The sequence below is a fragment of the Pleurodeles waltl genome, chromosome 3_1, assembly GCF_031143425.1.
Source record: "Pleurodeles waltl isolate 20211129_DDA chromosome 3_1, aPleWal1.hap1.20221129, whole genome shotgun sequence".
NCBI classification, from domain to species: domain Eukaryota; kingdom Metazoa; phylum Chordata; class Amphibia; order Caudata; family Salamandridae; genus Pleurodeles; species Pleurodeles waltl.
Window position 1 is genome coordinate 90017898 of NC_090440.1, and position 12525 is coordinate 90030422.

Sequence of the window (12525 nt, forward strand, 5' to 3'; positions counted from 1 at the left end):
TAATCGAAATTAACTTGTTTTAGATTGCGTTTCACACAGTTTTAGAGTCTCGAATGCAGTTCATAATAATACGTTTTACTGTCAGCCTGTTTAATATTATTATGTTCGTTTACCTCGTTAGGGTGAAAGATTGAGTTTGCCTTTCCAGTATTCAATCTTATGACCTGCTGGTCACACTATATGCCCAGCTAACCAACTGGGCTATGTTGCAGGCATACTCCTATTTGCTAACTGAACACAGGAATATTGTAATGAATTACGATTGAGATTTAATTGGAGCAGACTGCTTTGGCACAAGAAAGGGTATTTTATTATTCAGTTACTCAATTTTGTCCTGAAAATGTATTTTTTTCTTTACGAGTTCATGTTTACACAATGAAAACCATGAAAACTGTTGCAAAACAATGAACGTATAGAGATTAAGCACATAGACGGAGACCCTATTGGATTGTAACCCACACACACACAGGGCATTACACGAGGACGGTGCATATTCTGAATAATCAGTCTTGTGAGACGCTCAGTAGTATTTATTATTATTGCACTCCAAGCCTCTGTTCACAATGAGTAGACACGCCCATGATTTTATGCGAGGGATATACTTTTATGATTTCATTAAAATCAAAAAACCTTTCCTACTGCACACAATATGTGTAGGGGTCCTGTAGCCACTGCACGAAAGCACGATCACACTAACCTTTCAAGTGCATCAAGGCACGGCCAAAAGAGAATCCCGTCTAAGGGAAAAGGTGTGCTTTCCCAAACTGGACTAATGAGTAGGGACTCCGATAACAAATCCAAGCCACCAATACTCAGAACACCACCGCCCCAACCATGTAACGCTCCTGCACTCAACTGTTGACCAAGAGCAGAGCAGATTCATGCAGTGTGTCAGACGGACAACAGCTTCCTATAATGGATACATGTTCAACTTGTCATGTAGTCCACGCTAAAATAATTCACAGCTTTTGATCAAATCAAGATTTAGGGCCTTATTTAGATATTGGTGGATGGGTTGCTTCGTCACAACGGTGACAAATATCCCATCTGTCAAAACCATTCAAAGAAATCATGACTGAATGGATGCTACACCATTTACTGTGAGCGTACTTAAGTACTCCACCTAGCATCACAATCTGCCCAGCAGCCATAGTCCTGTTTGGTAGACCTTTATGAGATACCATACAGACCACTGCAGGATGGCACCATTAAGATATTGACAATGAGAGCTGTCTGATGAAGCGAAAATCAATAACGACAATTAATTCAGAAAGAGGACAGAGAGCAGTACACATGAGAGAGTCACATAAGTGACTGAGTATTTGTAAGAGATCAACAGCCTTAAAGTAAGTTCGGGATGACATAGAAGATATACGAGAAAAGGGAAATATCTGCCAAGCAAATAGTTAAAGTTGTAATTAAAAAATATATAAATGTTTAAGATACTGAAAAGTGACAGCAACGACGTCTCGAGAGACAAAGAAAGTAGAAGAGGCATCCTGTGAACTGGAGGTTCCAGAAGCAGCTGAGAGCCCTAGCGTCTCCCCGGGAATGGTGGTGGGAATGCCCAAAAATCCTGAAAAATGAATGAGTGGGACCTCACTGAACCTCTCACATACTGTAGCCAAAGGACACTGCATTGGCCTCGAACATCTGAAACAATCATCAAAAGAAAGGAGGGTGGTGGAGGCTTTGAATATTTATAAAAGAATCTCCCAAAAGTTAATGTTTCTTCATTATAAAGTTGGCATGAGATGTAGAGTGCCACCCAGAATGATAGAACGATAGATACGCACAGTGACGCTCTGGCATGAAGTCGCAGAAATACCGGGTATTGAGCGTGCTCTGGCATCAGTACTAATGATGAAAGATGAAGGTGACAAGTCAGAAGAACGAGGTAAGAAGGAGCCTTGTTTGTGGGTCTGCACAGGATGTCAAAAGTGACCAAACAGTCCAAAATAGAACGTTCCCCAACTCGGCGTACTAAAGGGAGTAGGGGGGTGAAAATGTATGGGTTTTGATGCCACCTTAAGGAGTTTCCTTTTTAGAGTAATAAAGGCTTTCATTCTTTGGTACACAAGACAAGAGCAATGTAACATATGGGATAAAGCCACTAAAATCGTCTCAAAACTAGCAAACTTAAAATAGACCATATGTTGTGTTTTGTGTTTACACCTCCCATGTTTTAGTCTCTGGTGGCTTATTTGCACCAAGCACGTTGCAACACATGGGAGATTAGTTACAATGTGTATATTGCAGCTTGGAAGTTTAGTTAAACCATTCAAGCCACAGTACATAGAAATGTAGCATGTGACCTTTATTGCACAATGAACTTCACAAGATGCACAGGTTTATTCACACAACGTAAAGAGTACATATGAGATTGCTTAACACCATGCACATTACAGCATGTGAAATCTGTTGGCACTATGCACATCAATAAGCCAGTGGAAATATAGATGTTTATGTACATCTTGGACAGTACCAGGTAGATGTTAATTTAGGCTGCAGGTCTTAAAGCACACGCCTTGAGTAGCAGGTGAAGCTTGTTTAACTCTTTTATGCCACTGCGCGTGGACATATATGCACATTATTTGCATTACAGTGTTCAGAAATTTTACACCTTGCACATTGATAGCATCACAGGTGGAACGTAATTTGAACCATACATTTCGAAATGTGCATATAGTTAGTTACTTTAGATACATAGATTGACAGATATCAAGACACGTGGAGCTAATTACTCTATACATCTTAGAAATTACTTTTTCTTTTTTTTTTTTTTTACCTCCTGTAGCAAAAAGTTGAAGGTTCTGGATTCTTTGGAAGGAATAATTAAAGAATGTCCTTGGGAGGACGCCACCAATGATAAACTCCAAGAGAACCTGGATAAAGCTAGAGGAAAATTTAAGCAGGTGCGTATTCTAGGTTTCAAACTCTGCTGCTAGAACCACAAATCTTAAAATAACGCATGTTCTTGGAAATTATTTGAATTTTATTAATTACTGTACGTGCTACATTTATGACTCTTTGTAACAATTTATAGTATAGTCATGCATACTGGTGTTGATAATTCTGGGGCGATATTCAGTGTCAAAGTAGTTTAATCTAACTTAGTAGGACTACAGGGAGGTGTGAGGCTTGATTTTCTTTTTTTTTTTATTCATTATGATTTTTTTTTAAAGCAGGGGTGCAAACCAGTTGATACGCACTATGTTTTCTTGGTTCCTCTTCAGTGACACCACCTCTTTACTAATGGCTGTATTAGACAGATCTCTAGGCCACAACTCTTCTTGTCACCCTGATTTTACACACTGAGCCAAAGAACTGCAGGCTGTAGGCACATAGCTGACAAAGTCTTGCCGAAGTGCTTTGTAAGTGAAGTACACACATCCCAAAGAGAATCCTGCTTGCCCTACCCCCTTCAGCTCAACAGAATAAACTCTTCCACTGCGTTCACTGTATGTTTATTCCTGAAAATTGTTCTCCCTCCAACCATAATTGATTGCCAAGCTTCACCCAGCACACACACAGCAACAGTCCCTGAATCAACACATTCTCACAGCAGCCACACTAAACATTCTACACTCAGCTCAGTCCATACATACAGACACATCATGTTGCCACATCATCCCATTTCCTTACACAGAGGGCAAACCAGATATGCCATGTTACTACATCATCCTATTTGCTTAAGCACAGGAAAAACCTCAAACTAATACAACACTGACTAAGAAACAACAGGACAAACTCTCACACCTATTCTACAAACCAAGGTGCAGTGTCCCGAAATCCAGGGCTCCTCACAACCAATTAGGATGGGAGTCTGAGGTCCCCACACGAAGTAGCTTATTAGGAACAATATCCCTCATGCACCATTAGGTGACATGCTTCATCATCGGGCCGTGCTCCTCGTCAGGTCAGTGCCTGATGGGCCCTTCAGGAGGGCTCTTGCCCGAGATCTTTTCTGAAGAAATTGCTGGTGATGAGTGGGTGAGTGAGGTGGAAAAAAGCCAATCTCTGCTGCTTCCTGACAATGATGTCAAGATTAGAAACAGGAAAAGGGTAAACACCAGATTATAATGGGCTGGTTCCCTAAGAAGTGTATGTGGGTATTACCTACACTACAGAACCAATAAGCCATTGTTTCTGTGGTGTAGGTAGTACCCGCACACAGTCTCTCATACATACACCTAGAGTTGAGGTGATAGGTATACACATTTTAAATTCTTAAGGAACCAGACCATTATAATCTATTGTTTTCTCTTTTCCTGTTTTTAATCTTGACATCGGTCAAGTTGCAGTAAAGACGGTCTTTTTGACACCTGTAGTCACCTACAGTCAATTTAGCACACTTTTTCTAATTCCTCACACACCCGTTCATCATTGGCAATTTCTTCAGAAAAGATCTCCTGCAAAGAACCCTCCAAAGTGCTCGTCAGGCATTGCAGTGCCACAATACACTGGGTACTAAACTTTCTCTTGCAGCAGTACTAATCTTCCCAAATTTTGCACACCATGGGGTACTTCCTCATGAGAAAGAATACCACTCTTCCCAAATTTCCATATCATCCTACACCAGTGTACTGCAGTTTTGGCTCATGCAACTGAGGGTATTCCCTGCCCCAACTTTACAACACCAAAACTGGAGTACTGCTCTTCCACCTTTTGAGACGGATACCCCTGACTCATAACAACCGGGCCTCTTGAATCGTACACATAATCGTGCCTCTGCATTCATGTAAAAAATACTCTCACAACCCATAGTATTACAGCATTTATATATCTGCACATCTTGCCATCCAGCTTAAGGACAACCCAGAAAAAAACATAAGGTTCCGAACGATGCCGGGTGCAGCAAAACTATTTTGCAATTAAGGAAATAAAATCATAAACACCATCTCGCCATTCCACGCATTTTTTCTAAACCACAGTCAAATAAAGTACTCAAATATTTTTTTATCATCGATAGCAAATCAAAGCAATAAACACATTTTCTCTTATGTTCAGAGGTGTCCCATATTCTTTTTGTATTCAACCATCTCACAATTAAAAAGTGTTTCTTACTTGGAAAACCTCCAGGTTCAACTCATCGCATAACAGTATACACTTAAATTATCATTGTGGACAGATGCACACCTACCAGTTTCTTACTAAGTAAATTGTTGTTCCAAAAACTGCAAAACGGTTTCTATCATAAGCAAGGCTTGTGAAGCAAGATGTTTGTCTTCTCTTTTGCCTGTCTTGCTAAAGAAGACTGTGTCAGCCGAAGTCCCTTTTGTCTTGCTGTTAATTGCTATTAATAGTCAGGCACTGGAACAGTAATGTAGGAATTATTGTTCTCCGGCCTTTCTCCTTATCACACAACAATTCCAAGACCTGCTCTGAGCAGCTTCCCTCGGAGTTCTACATGGCACTTGCTCTAAAAACATGCTCTTGTGCACTACATATATATGCTGAGAAGTATGGCACTCCATTCTGCAGCCGCTGCAGTGTGACTGGTCAAAAGCCAACAGCAGTTGGTAAATGTGCTTGCACTGCCTTGTTTGTATTCCTTTAAATAATTACTTGCCCAAAAACACACTGTTGACTTTAACTCCCTAACACCTCCCATACTTCAATGTGCAATGCAATCAGAGTGCAACCATTTAATCAAAAAGCCTTGTCTTCGCCAAAATGCAGTGTTCGACTCACAAGTATGCCGAATTAAATTCAAACTCACTAGTCTTAATACAGATGCACAATTTAATATATTTGTAAACTCTGTTTGATGGTTAGCTTTCATAGGTTCTGCACCAGATGTAGAAATATTAAAAGTGAAGTAGGTCAGAGCCTAAAAAGTCAGCACAAAGGGAAATAAGTATTTCAAATGCCATCCACTTCTGTGCATGTGCTAAAACTAGTAATTCTCACAGATTGAAATATCCACTTTCTAATTTAGATTGATTTGATAATTAATAAATATGTGTTTGTTCTTGTTTCAAATGGATAGTGATGGCAACTGGTAAAAACAAGTAATGTGAATACTGTACACTATTCTCAGTCATGAATGTTCCCACAGAAAGGTAAAACTTAACAGAATTTCAGTTTTTGAATGCATACACCTTCCCCTCCATTCTTTCATGCTGTATGCTGCCTTGGGCAGAGGAAGGCAGATCATAATTGAATGGACCAATGGCCGAAGAGGGCTTGCCCAAAACCCCTCAATATATGTATGTCTTTTTGTATGAATTAGATTGATTTACAAGGTTACAAAAGCTATGAGGCCATATCCAAAACGTATATAAATACAATAACATTGCTACATACCACGCATAAATTAATATACATGCTCGTCCATGAGAGAGTGTAGATCTCCTACACCCGTGGTTTGTCAGAGAGGGTAACAAACACCAAAACCTTTACCTAATACTTTAATCTGTGAGATAGCATTACAAAATACCGTTCTGCAGGCCTTGACCTACTGTAATAACAATCTACCTTCAAAGGCCTATTCGTACAGAATTACAGATGGCAAAAATATCTTCACAGCCCTCCTAAGAGGACCTAACCAGGATTATTGCAGTGTGAATTCTCTGTGCCAGGGTTTGTCAGAAGGGGTTACCAACACCAAAATCCTTGCATATTGTGCTAATCTGTGGGTGGGTGATTCCATGTAACAAAATACCTGTCAGCGGGTTTTAACACTTTGTAATAAAAATCCATCTTTAAAATGCAGTGTGCTTTAACATATGCATTTTCCAGTAAATAAGTCTGGCCTTCTGCTGTGTCATAACGTATCACAATAAACAGATGAAACCTATGGCATCTGACATAATCTTTTCCTATGCTCCAGTCTCTATCATTGGTGTCACTGTAACAAACACACTGTCATAAAATGTACAAATATGTGCATAAATACAATTGGCAAAAGATTGTCAACCCATCCATAAAGCGCATTAAGAATATTATCACCGTGCATATATTCTGCCATGTCTGGTATCAGTTAATGTCTTTGACAAGCAGTCTTCTTGTCTACCGTGAAAGCTTTGTGAGATTCCATTGAACAAAATACCTGTGTATCAACTTTAATTTATCCTTAAAGTCTATTGGCTTTAACATATGATTTTTTACAATGTCAGGCCTACTTCCTTTCTCATAACGTTTCATAATAGATATATCAGAGTTTTGGCATTTAACAAAACTTTTGTTACAGTAGACAGTCAGGCCTGTAGTCGTTATTGTTGTTGACTTGTCACCATAACCAAATCAGGCCTTGTGTATGGAGCAGAAACTCTCCCACAATACAGCCGTGAGAGAGACAGCCCTAAAATCAGAATTACGTACAAAATGTGTTGTCTAAACGAAATAGAACCCCCTCATTCGAGGGTCTAAAAAGTAGAGGTTAAGGATTATCACACTGCAGGTTTCCTACCACTAGGGCTTGTCAGAGGGGGTAACTGAAATCAACAGTATTCTGTGAGATTCCATGTAAACAAATGAGTGTTTCCAGGCTTTCATACAGTGTAATAGAAACTTCTCCCTTAAATATCTATACCTTTAGCATGTTTTTCACAGTAAATACATTCAGCCATCTGCCTTTGCTATAAACCTTTAGAATAAGCACGCCTCTGGCATGTTAAATAACTTTGCCCAGTGAATGAAGGAGGCCTGTAGCCTTGCTCATTGGTTTGTCGCTATGAATAACTCCTGTAGTGAACCTTTTCCACATGGCAAAATCAAAACCCCTCTTTCTTCAGTAGACACACTTTCCTTCTGCCCAGTTAAAAGCATAAAAAAATATGAATATGTTAGCAGAGCATAAACCTTTTTAGTGGTACTTATTAAAGCTGGTTATGTGGTAATCACATAAGGTCTGGCCATAGCTGTGTTGTCAAGGTAGATTTAAAAAAGGGCACATTTGTACCTGTGAATTAAGGTTTGTGTTGTAGAGGTGGTCTGAGGTCCCTGCAAGTGGATTGGAGTATGGTAAGTACGAGTTCAATGAAGTTACCTACAATCCAGAATAAGGATTGCAAGTAAGTTATCTTTCTCACAAGTTTCAAGAATAAATGTTTATTTAGCTAACAAAGATGTTGAAGCGAAATGAAGTATTTATTCTGTTGTACAGAGCGGGTCTGGAACACTAAGGCCACATGTACAAAGCTTTTTTTTCTTTTCGCAAATGGCCCGATTTGCAGAATAGGGCTGTTAGTGACAAGAAAAAAGCATTTTGTGAAGCACAAACCCAACTTTGCATTTCGGTAATCTCTTTCCCTTTACTGATTGCGAGTCACAGTGCGATGTATGATTGTTTTGTGACTGTGAATGCGGTCACAAAACAATCGCAGTTAGCACCAGTTTCAATTGGTGCTAACCCACTCGCAAACGGGAAGGGGTCCCCATGAAGGTGGTACTTATAATCTACATTTCTACTGCCCTCTATTTCTCACTGTGATTTGAAGAGGTAGCAGATTGGAAGTTTGCTTATAACAATTGTCAGTGGTTGTATCTTGCATTTCTGGTCTTGAAGTCTGTGGTGTATGCCTGACTGATGCCATATTTCCCTTGGATGACAGAACGCATGGAATCACTGCACTCTACAAGCATAATAGGAGATCCTGTTAACCTGTTAACACTTTCCCTTCGTTTCTGTTATTACTGGTGAATACTTATATGGGTGTAAAACAAGGGTAATTGCTTTGTCACACCATAAGATAATGAGGGGTAGAGATGTGCAGTGAGATCGCAGTCTAAGACGAAAGTTTAAAAGTGGGAAAGGACCTTGCCCATTGCTCTTCCTAGGATGACTTCCGATGGTTAGGTTTGGGGTCCCTTTCAATAAGCTTATTAATTCCCAAATAGACACTGAGTTCGGGTTTTAGGAGCCTATAATACCGAAGTGAAAAGTGGGACTTAGAAGTGGACAAACGGTATTCGGGGCAGATGTCACTGAAGTGAGATCGAATCAGGCTTGGTGAGTATCTGATCGAATGCAGTCTTAAGTACGAGAAGGGCTTGAGAATTTCTTACTTGCAACCTATCCTCTCTGCATGGCAGTTACTCAGATGCACTTTGAGAGTGTTTAGATGCATCCTTTAGGATGGTATTAGACTTTGTATAGGTTAGTTCATTCATCTACCATTTCAGTGGCAAGAGCCATATGTGAAGCATTGCATGGATGGTCTTGTTGCCGGTCCAATATGTATATTCCATGAAAACCAGAAACCAGGTGGAAACTGCACCAAAGTGAATAATTAATATTCAACTAATGTACTGCTACTCATTTGTGATTAGACTGGGGTCCTTCTGGCTGATTTCTGCAAATAATAAACTTCATAAATTACAGATCTTTCCTCTTTTTACATGTCCTTTTACAGTTGTGTTCATTGCTAAATATTCAGCCGGACATCATGGTGGCAAAGGAAGGCTCTGGACTTTCATTTTGATGGAAATTACTGTAAATTAGTTATGATGCAAGGTTAAGGATGATGATCTCGGAAAGAAGCATTGACAAGGTGCTTGAAATTCCAGTATCTTCTTAACCTGCTGCAGTGTTGTGTTGTTAATCGTAGCCACAGTGGACATCCCAAAAAGAAGCAGCAGCAAGTAGGAGATGCCTGGAGTTGAAGCATGCAGTTTGGAAGAATTGCTTTGAGATGTAACTTCCCTGTATTCTATACCTGCCTAAAAGAAGCCACCAGCAGCAATCCTTGAAGTAATGTGATACAGCAGGAAATGACCTTGGAGAACATAACCACCTACAGAGGTCCGTTCTAAGCGATGCTTTGAATGAATGCCGCATGGAACAAATCAGGAAGGGAAGTCAGTGCCTTTGCCTGCTTTCAAAAGGTTGTCCTTAAACAATATATCCAACAAACATAGCTTGTGATTGAAGCTATTTCTTAAGCATGTTTTTGTAATACTGAGTTTTGTAAATAGTTCTCACTCTGGGGTTTGTATATTTGGAATTAACTATTAAAATATTTTTTATATAATATCTGGTTTGTTCTATATCCATTGCTGCCAGAACTGTCAATTTGTACTGCCATTGTTGAGCAGTGTAGTGTGTTTTTCAACATCCAAATCCGTGGTTATCATCTTATCAACCACAGATTAATGTTCGGTTTCCTGCAACTAGGAAATAATTTCATTGAAATACCCGTCACGTGTAGTAAGAAAAAAGAAATGTGGAAAAAATACTTGTTGCACGAACATATGTGACACCAATGAAGCTGTAACCATGCAGTTTGTTGAGGCATATTTTTGAAGTAAATTCAGGAAACATTGGAACCCCTGCTGAAGTTTAGGACGATCCAGAGAACAGTTGTTGTAATATTCTATTCTGGGCAAAACCATACTGGCTGTGGTCTGAATCCTGTATAGAAAGGGAGAATTTGTCTTTGCATTCATGAGTTAGAGAAAGTGGTCCTAGTTTTATTTGATGCTTGAGATGCCATTAGTAACTCAGTATCCATTATCACACCAGTAGCAGTGCCGCAACGACTGGCGTGTCTCCTAATATCACAGGCCATAGGTTCTGCAACTGATTCTTCTACTCCCATGATTTTGGTCATGATGTTCATCTTTTGGTGTATATGTGTGTATATATCTATCTATAGATCTATAATAATTACCTAGCGGCATTCACCACTAGGTTGTTATTGTCCGACCATGTTTCCACAGAAAAAGCGTTTTTTGACATGCTTATATCTTTGGCACCTTTTGACAAATCTTCCCAAACTTTTCCCAAAAAATGGCCTCGTGATTTTCTGTGCGCATGGAAAATTTAAAGGGGATCCGTCAAGGCGGGACCAATAAAAAGGGGGCTAAAAAATCGTTACGTTTCCCATGTTAATTCCCATAGGATCTGGCAACACATCTGTAGCCCGAACCACTTGACCAAATTACACCAAATTTTGCAGAAAGTTAAATGTCGGTCAGCAGATTGTGCTTTTTGTTAATTGGTGTAAATCCGTGCAATAGATTTTGAGAAATGTTTGGGAAATTAAAATTTGTATATCTCTGGCCACAAAGTATTTGCAAACAAAGATGAGCTTGTGCAGTCAAATGCACAACTCTGATTGGCTGCCAACCCTTCAAACCAGGAAGTGTTGGCAGCCATCTTGGGACTCGGCTTGATCCGAGTCCCAGAAAAAAAGTGAAAAAAAGGGCCAGGGAAGAGACACCCTGACCCCTTAGCACTTTCTTTTTAATTATTTTTTTGCTGCTTGTCATGGTAAATAAATTACGAAAATCACAAGCGCGCTTGTGTTTTTTATGGCCCCTCCCCCAGGTAGACCTGGTCCCAAGGGCATTAATAATTTTATGGGGGGGGCTCCCGATCCCACCTTCCCACAGCCCTGGGGACCACCACCTCCCCAGGGCTTCCATTATAACGTACAAAACCATAGAAATTCAGTAGCTATAGTTACAGTTCTTTTAAGTAACTATAACTTGCGCCTTCGCCATGCACCGCAAATTACTCCACTTATTATACCATTGATGACATTCTATGCCATCTTTGATATTCTCACTGCAACATGTGCAATAAAATTATTGATGAGACAACTGTTCATGGTGAAGGCGCGAGTTATAGTTACTTTAACCCCTTCGCTGCCAGGCCTTTTCCCCCTCCTGTGCCAGGCCTTTTTTTGGCTATTTGGGGCAGTTCGGGCTTAGGCCCTCATAACTTTTTGTCCACATAAGCTAGCCAAGCCAAATTTGCGTCCTTTTTTTCCAACATCCTAGGGATTCTAGAGGTACCCAGACTTTGTGGGTTCCCCTGAAGGAGGCCAAGAAATTAGCCAAAATACAGTGAAAATTTCGTTTCTTTTTCAAAAAAATGGGAAAAAGTGGCTGCAGAAGAAGGCTTGTGGTTTTTCCCTGAAAATTTCATCAACAAAGGGTTTGTGGTGCTAAAATCACCAGCTTCCCAGCTTTCAGGAACAGGCAGACTTGAATCAGAAAACCCAATTTTTCAACCCAAAGATGGCATTTTACTGGAACATACCCCATTTTTAAGATTTTTTGTGCTATCAGCCTCCTTCCAGTCAGTGACAGAAATGGGCGTGAAACCAATGCTGGATCCCAGAAACCTAAACATTTCTGAAAAGTAGACAAAATTCTGAATTCAGCAAGGGGTCATTTGTGTAGATCCTACAAGGGTTTGCAGAAAATAACAACTGAAATAAAAAAATATTGAAATTGAAGTTAAAAAAGCCATTATTCTCCACGTTTTACTAAGTAACTTTTTTCTGCGATGTCAGATTTTCAAAATTAATATACCGTATTGAAATTGAGGTGAAAAAAAACAGCAATTTTTCTCTACGTTTTACTCTGTAACTTTTTCCTGCAATGTCAGATTTTTGAAAGCAATATACTGTTACGTCTGCTGGACTCTTCTGGTTGCGGGGATATATAGGGCTTGTAGGTTCATCAAGAACCCTAGGTACCCAGAGCCTATAAATGAGCTGCACCCTGCAGTGCGTTTTCATTCTATACCGGGTATACAGCAATTCATTTGCTGAAATATAAAGAGTGAAA

The 12525-nt window shown here is 39.8% G+C and overlaps 1 protein-coding gene across 3 annotated transcripts in view; it reads left to right on the plus strand.

The window, feature by feature from the left end:
* LTO1 (LTO1 maturation factor of ABCE1) overlaps positions 1-12525 on the plus strand; it is a 250665-nt gene that overhangs the window by 33540 nt on the left and 204600 nt on the right. Inside the window, exons 4-5 of one of the 3 annotated variants that reach the window (XM_069221904.1) lie at positions 2798-2915; positions 9360-9979. In XM_069221904.1, coding sequence (XP_069078005.1) covers positions 2798-2915; positions 9360-9428 — 187 coding nt within the window. In that variant the 3' untranslated portion in view covers positions 9429-9979. Of the gene's footprint in view, positions 1-2797; positions 2916-9359; positions 9980-12525 lie in introns of those variants that run through there. The other 2 variants (XM_069221903.1, XM_069221906.1) reach the window with 2 other exon arrangements.